Source organism: Micromys minutus (genome assembly GCF_963924665.1).
Source record: "Micromys minutus genome assembly, chromosome: 26".
Classification (NCBI taxonomy): Eukaryota; Metazoa; Chordata; class Mammalia; order Rodentia; family Muridae; genus Micromys; species Micromys minutus.
Genome location: NC_137961.1, coordinates 10,324,557 through 10,339,849, shown reverse-complemented (window position 1 = coordinate 10,339,849; position 15,293 = coordinate 10,324,557). Strand labels below are relative to the sequence as shown.

The 15,293-nt window shown below is 43.8% G+C and overlaps 1 protein-coding gene across 1 annotated transcript in view; it reads right to left on the bottom strand.

Annotated features, from left to right (window-relative positions):
- The window catches only part of LYN (LYN proto-oncogene, Src family tyrosine kinase), a 103,261-nt gene that overhangs the window by 41,191 nt on the left and 46,777 nt on the right, over nucleotides 1-15,293 (bottom strand). Inside the window, exons 2-6 of the mRNA XM_080938743.1 lie at nucleotides 7,232-7,368; nucleotides 4,082-4,127; nucleotides 3,249-3,354; nucleotides 713-811; nucleotides 494-597 (exon numbers count right to left, since the gene is read on the bottom strand). Coding sequence (XP_080794869.1) covers nucleotides 494-597; nucleotides 713-811; nucleotides 3,249-3,354; nucleotides 4,082-4,127; nucleotides 7,232-7,363 — 487 coding nt within the window. The 5' untranslated portion in view covers nucleotides 7,364-7,368. The remainder of the gene's footprint in view (nucleotides 1-493; nucleotides 598-712; nucleotides 812-3,248; nucleotides 3,355-4,081; nucleotides 4,128-7,231; nucleotides 7,369-15,293) is intronic.

The window sequence follows — 15,293 nt, the reverse complement described above, 5'->3', positions numbered from 1 at the left end:
CGACCTCCACTCGAGCGCCTTGCCAGGCAGGCACACACACAAACACACACACATAACAACAACAACAACAACTACAAATTTAAAATTAAACCATGTAAGTGTGGCGGCACAAGCTTTTAACCCCAGCACTCTGGAGGCAAAGGTAGGAGACCTTTGAGTTTGAGCTCAGCCTGACTGGTCTACCTATTGACTGGTCTACCTACTAAGCTACAGGGAAGCCAAGGGCTACATAGGGAGACTCTGTCTCAAAACCAAAGAAAAACCCAACCCCAATCAAAACCAAACAAAAATAACCCCTTCCTTCCCAGAACCTACTGCATTCTCTATTTCGCTCATTCTGGAATAATTTTTCAAGCAATTTTCTGTGCCTATGGTTGTAGCTTGGTGGCAGAATGCTTGCCTAGCATGCACAAGGCCCTAGGATCTACATCTAAGGATATTATTGATCAAGTCCCCAAGCAGTCTTCTGGATGGTCTTCAACCACGTACCCACCCTTTAAGGTCTCGCTTTCTCTGATGAGGAAAGCCCCCGCACTGTTCCCTGGCGCCAGAAGCTGTCGCTCCGCATCCTTCCTCGTTATGTCCTTGAAGAACCATCTGTGAAGACACACTCACATGTCACAGGTGTCGTGCCAGGGATACAGAAACAAGCAATCCCACAATCCCCATGCAGCGTTTGGAAACAGGAAGATGGCCACGCAATAGGACTCACTCTTCAGTTTCCAAGGTGTTGGCCTTGGCCACGTAGTTGCTGGGGATGAAGCCTTCTCTCTTTGTTGAAAGGGACTTAGCTTTCCACCATTCCCCATGCCTGGAATAGAAATCAGAGTCAAGAACTGCAATGGCAACCATCTCCGGGTGTTTCTTTAGCAGAGTGGAGGCAAGAGGGAGCATGCCTGGAACCCCTGAGTCCAAGGAGAAAAGTTATTTCTTTTCATAGAAAAATATATTTGGTGACAGGAGGAAAAAAAAAAAGAAGAAGAAGAAAAAGCATCCTTACAACTTTAATGTGGCTTGCAGTGCAGCATAGAAAAGAATTGGCAAAATGGCTGACCTTATGAAAGCCAGACACTTCTCACTTATCCAGGTGGCTAAGAAATGTTGGGAAGGATCCTTATAGCAACAGGAGTCAAGGGAATAGAGACTTAAAATTCGTGTGTTATAAACTTGCTCATACAAACATCCACTTTACCCAGAGATAGGCACCATGACTAATGAACAACAACACAGAAAAAATAAGCAAACCAGAATTAATGAAGAGAAAGTAAGCCTTCTCACAGAATACCGCACAACACCATACTGACCCAAAGGGTAACGACAGGAAGGAGAAGCAGAAAGGGCCAGGCCGGGAAGGAGCAAGCGAGCTCCAGATGGGGCGCTATGGGACTGAACCCTAAAAGTCTCCATGTTACTCTTCAAATGCCTGCTCTTGTCCGGGAGAAAAGAGGATCATAACCAACTCTTAGCTGTACCTATGAACTTTTTATCCACACAGGCAGCCTGTGTGTGCTACACCTTCAAACTGAGCAAACTAGAGATGGTAATTATTTAAAATATGTAGGTTGAATTTTTGTTGTTGTTCTTGTTCCACGTAGGGGTATCGAACCTAGGACCTTGCATATGCTAGGCAAGATTCCTCCCACTGAGCTACCTTCTCAGGACCTAAAGCTTTTATATCTGTCTTTCTTATTATTCCCCATTTAAGTGCAGCATAAGGATATTTCTATAATAATCACAACCGAATTGTATTAGACAGAAGCCGTCCAGAGGTGGCTGGAAGTACAGAGGGCGGTTTTTTAGCATAGGCGGGGCTCGTGGGCCAGGCGGTGTGATGTCTGAGGATGTGGTGCCGCAGTCACACTGAATAGTCCTGCCCAGCTTCCTCGATGGTTCCCTGCAGCTGCTTACATGCTTTGTTTCCTTGAGCCCTGTGTCTTGACTCACATGTGTGACCCTGGCCAGGCCCCAGGGTGGTGAGGAGGGAGAACAAGGAAGTCCGAGCACTTGTTTAACTTCCTTTCTGTACTGAATTTGCATAAAGCAGCACCCTGACCCTGGCCTGCCAAAGAGGGAGACAGTGGAGACCCCTTACTGAAGATAATGCACTAGTCGCTGAACTTGCATCTAAACGTGGCCCTTTCTTGTGAGAGTTCTGTGACCTTGAGAAGCCACTCAGTCGATCCCTGGGAATTTTAACTTTTGAAGTGGAAAGGATAGTATCTGAATCACAGGATTATGGTGGGTATGGTGTGTGTGTTTGTGTACATATTTATGAATGTGCACTTGTGTTTGCAGATATGCATCACATGTGTACATGTGTTTACATGTCAGAAGATAGCCTCACAGTCATTCTTCAAATGCTATAGATAGATGATATAGATAGGTACAGGTATAAAAATAGGTACAGGTATAGGTATAGGTACAGGTATAGATTAGGTATAGGTACAGGTATAGATTAGGTATAGGTATAGGTCTAGATTAGGTGTAGGTATAGGTATAGATTGGGTACAAGTATAGGTATAGATTAGGTATAGGTACAGGTATAGGTATAGATTAGGTATAGGTAGAGGTATAGGTATAGATTAGGTATAGGTATAGATTAGGTATAGGTACAGGTATAGGTATAGATTAGGTATAGGTAAAGGTATAGGTATAGATTAGGTATAGGTATAGATTAGGTATAGGTACAGGTATAGGTATAGATTAGGTATAGGTAAAGGTATAGGTATAGATTAGATATAGGTATAGATTAGGTATAGGTATAGGTACATATATAGGTATAGATTAGGTACAGGTATAGGTATAGATCAGGTATAGATATAGGTATAGATTAGGTATAGATATAGACTAGGTGTAGGTATAGATTTAATTTTTTTGCAGGCCCGGAACTTGGCAGACAGATTAGACTGACTAGCCAGACAGCATCAGGGATCCGCCTACCTCTGCCTCCCCGATGCTGTGCCACCACAAGCAAGTGCCACCATATCCAACGTTTCCTTTTAAAAACTGTGGGTCCTAGGGAACTCACTGAGCTATCTCCCAAACTATACAATGACCATCTTACGTAGCATGCCACAGAGCCAAACCTCTTCGGCAAAGAAAGAAACAGCGCCTGTCCTTGTTGAGAGAAACCATAGAAGGGCCCACCAGCCCACTCAAAAGGGAAGCTGCTTTTGCCCAGCTCCTTCTGGTGCTGAAGCAAGAAGCCTGAAGGAACTGAGATCAGCGTGTTTCCAGGGCCTACTTACTCTTCCAGGACTCTCATCTTTTCTCCTTTCTTGAAGGACAAGTCATCTGGGTGGATGCCATCATAGGGGTACAAGGCCACCACAATGTCCCCTTGCTCCTCTGGATCTAAGAACAAAAGACACAAGCAGAGTCCTTCAAAGTCTATCAACATAAGCACAAAGGAAGAGAGGAAGCAGTGGAGAGAGACCTATGGAGTGAAGCTCAGGGCTTCCCACCTATAAACGACACACGCTGTATCCTATGTACACATAGAGATACCATAGGATCTACCACCATAACTCTAAAACCATGTTTAGGAAAAGGCTGTACTCGTGATCCTGGCAACGCTGCCACGGTCTCCAAAGGCAGAAGCTACTCTAGTGTCCGTCAATGAAATTCACAAAACGTGACACATACACAGAACAGAATATACGTATGCACAGAACAGTCAGCCTTACAGAACGTGGAAATTCTCACACACAGTGGAGTACAGCCGAGCCTTGAAGACCCTGTGCTAAATGAGCCAGGCACAAAACGACAGAGACTAGGCTTCCAGTTGCATGTGCTACATAGAATCCAGTCCGTGAGGACAGAGAGGGTGATGGTGGCTGCCCAGAGCAGAGGGGAGTGGAGGGCAGTGAACGAGTGGTTAATGATAGCATTCCACTCGGAATAATGAAAACCTTCTGTGACACACGCTAGCAGCGGTGCACAGCAGTGAGGACTTCCTGTTCTGACGTTGACACTTCAAACAAACAAACAAGGAAGACCTCACTGCGATAAAAATTTGTGTTACATATGTTTTCCCCACAACCACACACAAAACGTGAACTATGTTGGTAAGAAAACGTACCTTTTGCTTGGAATCTCTGTCCTGGTAAAAGTTGAGATTCAGGAACCTACGGAAGAGTACTTGTTAGAGGGAAAAGAGTCATGATCTTTTATTATTACTTTTTTCTTCTCACATGCAATATCGTTTCCCTAACGGCCGGCAAGTGAGGTTTAGATTTGCAGCCACTGAACGAGAAAGAAGAGCCAAATAGAAGAATCCTATAGGGTGATACCAGGGCTCCTGGCTAGGCTCTCGTGCTCAATGACATCGGCAGGGACCTGCAAGTCAGTTTTAGGGATTTTCCCGGACATGTAGCCCTTGGCTTGCATCATCAGGCAAAGTGGATAGGGCTTCTTGAGATAGAAACTGGATGACAGCCCACCAGGATGGTTTCCCATGTTTTTAGCAGGACTCTGATATTTGGGGTGGCAGTTTGCCCAATGCAATGTCTGCCTCTATGCAGTGGGAGGAGGAGCCTTCCATAAGCTCACTGGTTGGGTAGGGCCTTGGTAAAATGTGCCTCTTAATGACCAGACCTATCACTAAGAGATACACACAAGCCCAACCAAGTCAGGCTTTCTGGTCTGACTCTGTCCAGGGGCCAGGGGTATTCCCAGTTATGGCGGCAGTGGGTATATCGCATGAGGTACCTTCTATTCCAAACCCTTTCCACACAAGAGCACTAATGGGGGGTCTGTAAGGCCTGGTGACCTCCTCTAAGGACATCCTGCCTGGGCCCGGATTTTAAACATCTCATCTCTCTGCTTCCCCTAGAGTAGTCATTTCCTAAAACACGACCAAAGTGGCTTATACTAAAATATAAATTCCTCCTGAAAGTGAGCCCAAGAAAATCTCAGATTCACCAAAGGAAAGGACTGAAGGAGCAAGCAATCATTGGTCCACACTCATATTCAAGACTTAAAGCAGTTTATATTGCTGGTTTTAGTCATTTAGAGGTGCATAATTTGGAATTACATTCTATTTTATATGATTTAGAGGAAACAATTAGATGAGAAATTAAATAATTTTGAAAGTAGCAAGCCGATCTGCAAATACTAGAGAGGTTAGTTTACAATACAACAAAGCACATTTTTATATGTCTGGCTAGCCTGGTCCTGAGATGTGTGAATTGAAGGATTCCAGACCATCTTAAAACACGTTTGTAAGACTAAAAGATGTACCACACTATCACTCTAGCTCTTCCTTGAACAGTTCCAGTTCACCTACTTGCAGAGCCCCTTGTAATCAAACTGGGAATGTGCAGTTTTCATACGTGGCAAAGGCTAAGAGTCTTTACGGCCATAGGACAAGGCCGAGCTAAGAAGCCATGGAAAGCATCTATGACCACAGAAGACGGGAACTATTTTTTTTTCCTGGTGAACAATTGAAAGATTTTAAACATGTTCACTCTTGCTTTCCAACTTACTTGTAATCCTTTCTACACTGAATATTTGAGTTTTTTTTTTTTTAAACTAGCCTTCTTTGCTTTCCTAAATAAATAATACCTGGACAGGAAAATGAACAAACAAAAAAACTAAACCAAAAACAAAACAAAAAACCAACCAACCAACCAACCAAACAAACAAAAACAGATCCAAGCAAACAAAGAAAAAACAAAGCAAAACAAAAAAATCTTTAGGTTTTAAAGCACATAAAAAGCTGTAGAATTTGCTATGAGAAATAAACAGAACTTTTAATGAGACCTTTGAAGTCTACAAAGAAAACTACCTTTTGCCATTTCTTTTTTCTCCTTCATTTCTTTCTATTAATCATGTTTGTTTCAGAATATAACTCTATATCCATATTTATAAAGTGATTTAAAATTTTACATTGATATGTATTCATCATCATCAAATTACCAGCACTCTAAATTATCTTCTACACTTGTATGGATATGTTTTCTATAGTTTATTTTTCAAATTTATTTATTTTTATAAGCATAGGCATTGCACCTGCACAAAACTCTGCACCGTGTGTGCGCGTGGTGCAGGCAGAGTCCAGAAGAGATGTCAGATGCCCCGGAACTGGAGCTACAGAGGATTGTGATCTGACATGTGAGTACTGGGAATTGAACTCGGGCCCTCTGGAAGAGCAGCCACTGCAAATAATCACAGTGATCTCTCCAGCCCCTCTATATGCAATTTTACATGACGTATTAATAATTTATCTATACAGAAACACCATGTAGAGTAACTTAACAGCACAATGCAATCATCATTCATCGTCACTTCTTTTTAACTAATTCTGACTTATTCTAGATGATGACAGTTGATTCTGATAGATAGGGAGGCGTCTTACTGCGTAGCCCTGGCTGTCCTGGAACTTGAGATGTAAACCAGGCTGGCCTCAAGCTCACACGGATCTGCCGGCCTCTGCTGCCAACTTGTGATTACAGGTGTGGACCACCATGCCTGGCCAAACTGATGATAAAGGCATTTGAGCTAAATGGGAATAACTTGTTTTCGGCTTAAATGCCAAGACAGTCCATAAAACCCGGGCAATGGGATGGCATACAGACACCCAGTGAGGACCTGCTCGTTGGGTTACAAGCTCCAAAGTAAAGCAGATTTAAAGTTATAGCTGTCCCAAGTTCTGAGTTCCCCCGTGTTCCTAAAATCCGGCATTGCTTCTTTTCCAGGTACAGCAGGTGGCTCATCACTCATAAAGTTTCTAATGGGGACGCCTGTGTAAAGTGTCAAGGAGGACTCAGATATGCTTTTCCTTAGCCTTTTCCTCCACCATAATAAATCATGACGATCTTAGACTCTGTACGGTTTTAAATCAGTTGGAGAAAAGACAATAAGGAATAAAATGTAATACCCCAAAGACACACTAGCTATCGTACGTTTTAGATTCTGGTTTAAGTCCTGCAAATCCTTTGTCCTGAGTCACACAGGCCCGTGTATATGCTGGGATCTTTTCATTCGGACCATTAAAGATGGTTTCCTCCACACTTGGAAATGCAACTGAAGATCTATTTATAATCTATTGAGTAGCCAGATGATCCCTAAAATCACTTTTCAAAGGATAAAGTTACAAGGAATATAAAATTATTGGGGGGGGGTCTGTGTAATCAATATGATGATTTTTTTTTTTTTTGCATGCAAAGACTGGGGTTTAGGATGCACAGCGATGCTCTGATCCTGCTGTCCCTGAGACTAGGCTACTTACTGGCCTTTGCTGTTTATTGGACGTTGGATCTCGCACATAAATAGTTCGGTCAGTATTACGTACTGGTTGAGTCTTCGAATCTACTCCATCGTCATTCAGATTGTCTTTCCTTTTTGATTTAATACATCCCATATTTCCTGTGGAAATAGAAAAGCAATGGCATTTGTTTCTTTTTTTTTTTAAATCAATCCAAAATTGGATGAAAGCCACTCAGATCTCTGTGTTAAAGAAGAACAGAAAGAATATGCTTTTATCCACTGCTACACACTGGTTAATATCCTCAGCGATGGATGCTGTTTGGGAGTAGGGTATCTTGGTTCTTCACTTATTTAAAACTGCTTTCTGAGCGTCACTTTTACATCAACTCAACATAATTGGGTTGGTGTGTCTATGACACAGAACACACAAGTCCCAATAAACGAAAGAACTTCTAATTCAGGCAAGAAGAGAAAGAGCTGTCCCAGGAAGCTTCCAGAAGTGAGAGGAAACAGATTTAAATCGGCAAAGGGGCTCTGGGAAGGGTCTTCAGATGCAGCCATAGTGACCCTGGATAATCTGGTCCCAGGAGCTAGTGCAAGAAGAGGTAGCCCTTTAGTGAAGGAATAGGCAGGAAAGGCCAGGAGTCAGAGGGGAAGAGAGAGTATGTCAGAGTACTTCAGTGCATATGACGATATCAGTTTAGTTTGTATTTCCTGAGGACGACTGGCACATCGCATCTGGCACACTCTCCCAGTGTGCAAGGGAGAGATAAAGAACTTGAGGCTTTTCAGGCTGGTGTGATTGACAGCCAGAGTGGACTGTGTGGGGCTTAGGAACCTACAAAGATGGCGATGCCTTTGTCAAGACTGGAAATAAAAGAGACACAGGTCTGAGGGTAAAATATACTGGAAGGATCATTTAGATGATCCAGTTAGGTAGGCTTCCTATTAAGATATCCAAGCCTGCAAAACAGGAAATGTGGCCGTTCTTAAGACACAGTGATACCACCTACAAGCCATGACTACGGATAGAACTGAGGGGTGAGGTTTGTTTGCTCTGAATTATTCCCCCACAACCTGAGCCCTGATGTCCCCAAAGGAGTACAAGGCTGGTATAGGAACTAATTTGACTCAGCATTTGAGAAAGTGCTTGAAATGATGTGTATATTACAATCTCAAATTTTTAAATTAAAACAAAGAGAGTTAGAAAGAGAGGGAGAGAAAGAAAGAGAGAGAGAGAGAGAGAGAGAGAGAGAGAGAGAGAGAGAGAGAGAGAGAGAGGTGTGTCCAAAACAGCCACAGAATGAGTGAAGGGTGTAGGGATGGGAACAAGGGGCAGGGATTTCACAGATATCTCAGGAACTTGGCTGCCAACTGGACTGTTGAGGCAGGATTGAGCTCTGCATGACTGATTACCTTTGTTTACCTCCCGACCCCACCCCTCTTCCCCAATCTGTTGGCTGGAGATCAGATGGAAGAGATTTTTCAGAATGTTAATTAATCACAGCTCCCTGAATAGAGTGTGGCTTTATGACTCAATTCCCAGCTCTGCTCACTGGGCTTCTTAAGTGGCAGGAGCAGGAGTTGAACCGGTGGAACCCTGGACATTGCCCTGCCCCCTACAGGCTTTGGCTGGCTCTGGGGACGTGAGCTTCAACAGTCTGGGTGAGAAGCTCAGCAACTTCTCTTCTCAAACTAGCAAGAGGTAGTTCCCAAAACAAAGGGGAAGTGAGCATTCTGCTTCAAAACAGATTTTCTTCTTCTTTTCACAGCCTAAGTTCCTGAGATGGGGAGGTTGGCTTTTTCTTTTTTCTCCTTTCTTTCTTTCTTTCTTTCTTTCTTTCTTTCTTTCTTTCTTTCCTTTCTTTCTTTCTTTCTTTTCTTTCTTTCTTTCTTTCTTTCTTTCTTTCTTTCTTTCTTCCTTTCTTTCTTCCTTTCTTTCTTAAAGTTGATCTGTAAATTAGCATGGGTTCATTCCCCTTATCCATTCTTCATCCCACCCATTCCCAAAATTGCTGTCCAAATGACCATCCCTTATGATGGTGTGCTATTCAGGAAAGCCCTGGATCCCTGGACACACGGACGCTCCAGAGACTGGGCTTCTCAGATCCCAACAGGACCCCCCACCCCTTCCACCCCCACTGCTAAGTTTGCTGTACAGCTCCCAAAATCAAAACAGTACCGCTGCTCCAGACGGGCTCAAGGCCCATTCCTCCTTTCCTTTCCTTCTCTCCTCTTCTCCACCTTTTTTTCTGACAGGGTCTCACTTTGTACCCCAAGGCTGGTCTATCCTCCAGGCTGGCCTTAAACTCCCAGTGGCAGGCCATTTCAGGCTCCAGAAAGCTGGGATTACAGGAGAGCGGCCACGCCCTGCTCAGGCCTCCCTCAGAGAGAAGGCACAAGTGGATCACTGCAGACACCCAGCGTTGTGCTAACAGACCATGTGGGTCTTCGATGAGAAGCATCAGAGGGAAGGAAGGGGACAGAGTGAAACCCTTCTTAGGCTCTTCTTTCATGGGAGACAGCATGTATGGTCAAAGACCTTCCCAACACTTCAGTTTAGAAGCAGAGATATTGGCTCATGTGTATAACCTCAAAGCTCAAAAGGCCAGGGTAGGAAAATAGAGTTCAAGGCCAGCCTAAGTCATACTGTGCAAGCCTGGCGCATAAAAATTAATTAATTATTAATTTTGTTTTTTTTTAAAAAGCATTGTCTCTAGGGTAGAACTAACACACAATTTGTAGAAAATATGGGAGGGAAGACAGATAAAGTTAGGCAAGTCTAAAATGTGTCCTGTTCTAAAATAACTGGTCTGGAACTTCTCTAGGGAAAAGAAGGCAGAACTTCCTACCCCATACTAAAAGGGTGTAGCTTAGCATACCCATGAGGGCCAGGGTTCCAGTCCCAGCAATGCAGAAAGACATTAGAAGGGTGCAGGAGAGCCATGTGGATCTTGACTGAATCCGGGGAGGGGACAGAGCACGCATAGCCTGAAAAGTCTGCGGGAAGTGTGTCAGTCCCAGCACAATCTTAGGAATTGTCTCAGTTGTATAGATTCAATAAAGGTACCTTGGAAATGTAGGATGTGAGCGAGGTGTGCAGGAGTAAAGTCTTTGCAATTCCAGATCCTTCCACCACAGTGAGAGGGAGCTGGAGGAGAGAGGCGGGGAACGGATACACAAAGATCAGTGACTAAAAGACAGACGTGTCCTTCTATCTTTTTCTGTAGATTTGACATTTTCAAAAAGGTGAATTTGGAAACGCCTGCAATCCCAGGAGGCAGAGGCAGGCAAATCTCTTAGTTCCAGGCCAGCCTGGTCTAAGAGCTGGTTCTAATACAGACTGACAGAAACCATGTCTCAAAAGAACAAAACAAAACAAAACAAACAAAAAGGAAACAAGAAGATACGGAACAAGGTTTACTGAGTTTCAAAACGTTAAGAACTAAAGTGGTTTGTCCTACATGTGCTCAAGAATAGCTGCTACTAAGAATGCTTGCTGGCAGATGCTATTCCTGCAGCAGGCTCAAGAGTCTTGCTACAGTGCAGTCTTCATTTTGGCAGGGAGCCACGGAAATTCTCTAATTGGACGGACACGGAGATGTAGAGAACTCTTTCGGAGAGATAACTCTGTGGGAAACATTAAAGTTGGGCTCCCAACTAGCAGGGGGCGGGGCTCTATTCTTCGGGTGCTTCGACCTGAGGAAGGCCTGGAGAAGACGTGACGACTGTTGTCTGTGGAGGACATTCGTAAAGTAGCCAGTGGACTGAGGCAGGGTGTCAACCTGGACCAGAGCATTGGTTGGCTATTTGCTTGTATTTTTAAAAATTAATTTATTTATGTATATTAATACACTGTAGCTGTCTTCAGACACACAGAAAAGGGCATCAGATCTCCTTATAGTTGGTTTCGAGCCACCATGTGGTTTCTGGGATTTGAACTCAGGACCTCTGGAAGAGCAGTCAGTGCTCTTAACCACTGAGCCATCCCTCCAGCCCTTGCTTGTATTTCATGATCCCATCCCCCAACCCTGCTCACCGCCAACCACAATTAACCCAGAACCAGAAGTAAGTTCTACATGATGGTCAGTAAGTGGAAAGACAGACCAAGGAGAATAGCACAGACCACAGGGCCGGGACTGAGCTCTCAAGCACAGAGTTCAGGTCTGGGCTCCTGCATACAAACCCAGTCAGGTCATGTAGCTCCTTGTGCTGTGTAGGAAAGAACCAGAAAGCCCTGAATTGCAATCGACTCCTGCCCAAACCCAAAGGCATTGTTACAACATATCTGAGCAGACGGAGCTGCTTTGCACGTTCGATATATCTTACTAAACGTATCATGTGCTAGAGTTTCTTGTTTACTCCCTGAAGAAACTCACCGCTCCCGCTCCCCGCTCCCGCTCCCCGGCATCATGATGTTGCCTTTACAGAGGTGAGAACTTGGGCTGGGAGGAGTTAAAGATTGGCACACAGCTGCAGGAGTGGTTCAGCGGGGCTTGCCCTCTCTGCATGACCTCAGGCCGGCCTCAGGCTGAACACCGAAGCCAAGGCAGCAGCCCGTGTGTTTGCCGTTTTCCCACAATATCACTGCTTGAAATAGGTATTTTATTAGATTACACTACACTTAATGTAAATTAATTACGCTAAAACAGATCGTTTTTACAGGCTGCCTCTTAAAATGTTATAAAGTGCTTCACCATAAGAGTCAGTGAGGTTAATACAAGGAAACCAGAGTCAGGCCAGGGAACAGAGGTAAACACAGTATGCTTTACCTCTGTATACCATGGGTGACTTATCTGGCTCAGCTGAGCTGCATGCTTAAGGAACAATGTGACTCACCAGGAGAGAAGGGACAAGCCTTATTCAGGAACACTGTGAGTCCCTAGCTAAAATTCTAATTTTCTACTCAACAGACTTAATTAAATCTGGTAAGTGATGTTATGTGAATGAATTACTTCTTTTGGTATTATCCATTTTCCTTCTTTCTTTCTCCTCCCTCTCTCTCTCTCTCTCTCTCTCTCTCTCTCTCTCTGTCTGTCTGTCTTCTCTTTCTTTTTCATACTATTTACTATGCAGTTCAGGCTGGCCTTGAACTTCAATCCTCCTGCCTAAGGTTCCCCAGTGCTGGGATTTCAGACATGTACTGTGATACCCTGTGTGCCTCCTGTCGTTTCTAACAGTGAATAAAGGCACATTTAATATGCAAATTATTTAAACTTAATTTTATGGGGGGGCGGGAGTATTAACTAAAATTGAGAATGGGTAAGAACGCTTATGAAAAAACTATTACTTCGTCTGCCAATTTAAAAGTATTAATAATTACATAAAGAAGGCCCGGAAGGCAAAGGTGCTTGCCCCGTGTCTGATGGCTAAAGTTCCATTTCTGGTACCCACACAGTGAGAAAAGCTCTATATGTCTGTGCAGTGTGCAGTCACACACCATTTTTAGGATGTAATAAAAACCGTATGTTTTTTAAAGGGATTTTGAATGCACATATTTACTATGAATGGATAGTACTTCTCCAGGAAACACTAATTACAAAATAAAAATCCTACTTAGCACTAAGCATGAGATACTTTCCTACAAGTTATCAGTCAAGAAGGTCCCAGATGCCCTCCAAACAACACAAGCTATAGTCATTGTTCTTGGCCACCTATATGTAAAATCCTGTGGCTGAGACATTACCCACTTTGGGTGAGAGACATAGAGAAATAAAGCTTGAACTGACCTGAAAACTTTCTTTATTCTGGCTAGTTCTCATGGTACCAGACATTGCTATGAAGGTCTTTGAGGGAGAAGGAACATTACTGGGGTTATCCAGTGGTGAACCCTGGATGCTACAATTCCAATCTACCAGGTGTGACTGCTTGTGCAAAGTAGAATGTAAATTGTGAGGTGATGAACAACCTTCTGATTGGACTTGAGGCCTGCTCCTCAAGAGGGAATGTATATCCAGTGCTATAAACAAGGTCAAAAGCCCACATCTTGGGGGTTCATAGGCCCAAGTCAGGGAATGTACTATTGTTTTGCTAACTGGACCAGTTTTCAAACTGTCTTCCAGATGTTTACGCTTAGGGCTATTTTCAATCTTGGCCAGAGAAGTTTCTTTTTTTCAGGGTGCCTCAGGCAAGGCTGAGACTGGTGACTAGTCAAAGTGTTGAGACTGAATGACCATTTAATAGGGTGTCTATCTCATCCCCGCCACAGCTCAGAAAACCGCATGGAGGTGGGGGTGAAAGAAGTCAGCGTCCAAGGGGGCCAAGAACAGAGAGGATGCTGTGAAGTGCCGTGTAGACTTGGAATGGCCTTCTACTCACAGACTCCTGGCAGCTTTGGTTACCTGCATCAGATTGAGTTGAGTCAACAAGACCCATCAATATTTCACAAAGCCAAGTAGACTAAGTGGGTTCCAAAAGAAAGGAGAGGGTATGAAGGTGAGAGGAAGATATGATGGGAGGAAGAGGAAGGAATTTGGGGGCGGATAGAACCAAGTTAAATTGTGTGAAGCTGTTATCATTCAGGGTTGGACGTGACAAAAAGACAAAGTCTGGATTCCCTGTAGAAGCTCCACTCTGCTCCAGAGCTGCAAATGGATAGGCAGCTCTTTGTGCACACAGGCACACACGCCAACACTCCAAAGTCGGTAGGCTGGTGACATCTGTTGCTAGAAGATTCTTTCATGAGAACAAGTATATAGGTAACCCTCAGTTAAAAAAAACTTAGAATAGTAAATGAATAATTTTTTAAACTAAAAACAATATTCTGTACTACCAGACTTAACTCATGGTCATCAGCCTGTATCCTTGGACTCTCTCTGCAATAATGCCTAAGGATAGCTGTCTATAGGGTAAGAAAGCCACTGAGCACCTGGATACCTTGGGCTCTGCTTTTGGGGTCTCCAGCAACTTTATATTCTAAACAGAAACCAGTAGACACCACCGGGGAAATTCATAAAATTAGGGCAAACTGACAAGTTTTTCATTGTTTGTATCAGCAGAACTTAAACCCCAAATAGGAAGTTGGATGTCAGTTTCTCCTTAAGTAATCTGTCAGCCTTTGCATGTTATCTCATGTTCACTAGAGATTGCTGGAGCAGGAGTGCTGTGAGTTTGAGGCCAGCCTGGGGTACAGAATGAAACCCTGAGAGAGAGAGAGAGAGAGAGAGAGAGAGAGAGAGAGAGAGAGAGAGAGACTGAGAGACTGAGAGAGACAGAAAGAGAGAGGAGGAGAGAAGATCTGAATATTCTAGATTTTTCTTTTTAGTTGTATTATTGTATTCTGATCTATTCCATTTTACAGTCATGAACATTATAACCAAACGCGATTCTACGAAGGATCCATACAATTCTACATCTTTAAAATTTAAAGACAAAACCACTAGAATCTAACCCTTTGTGACTTAAATAGCATGCCATTGTAAACTAATACAAAAGAAACCATGTTGCTAGCTGCACAGATCTGAACGCCTAGCACTGGGTAAGGCAGGAGGGTCATGAGTTCGAGACCAGTTCTCGCCTAAAGGCTCCACGGGAGCCCTGATGTCCGACTTCCTTTTACTTAACTTTGCATTGTAGCAAGCACTTACTTAGGGCAAACACAGAGCAGGAAACAGGGCTCTAAGATGTGGAAAAGAAAGGGATGGTCACTCCAGCCAAGGAGGACCCGTCCCGGGTCGTCCAAGATCTTGAAACTTGCTTTACCTGGCTTCAAAACTACCCTTGATTTACACCTACAGTCTCATTTCTCTCATTTCTGAGAGTTTTCTGAGTTAGGAGCAGAGACAGGAAAAGAAGACAGAAGCCCAAGAAAAGATCTCATCCTTCAAAAGTCAGGTTTTTCTTAAATGGGATATTTTATTTATTTACATTTCAAATGTCATCCCCTTTCCCAGTTCCCCCTTTGCAACCCCCCTATTCCATCCTACCTCCCACTACTTGTATGAGGGTGCTCCCGCACCCATCCACCTCCCCCAACTCCTACCTCACCACCCCGGCACTCCCCTACACTGGAACCTCCACAGGACCAAGGGCCTCAAGTCAGGTTTAAGTCTGGTTCAAACGTCATGGACAGGACTCGATCACTA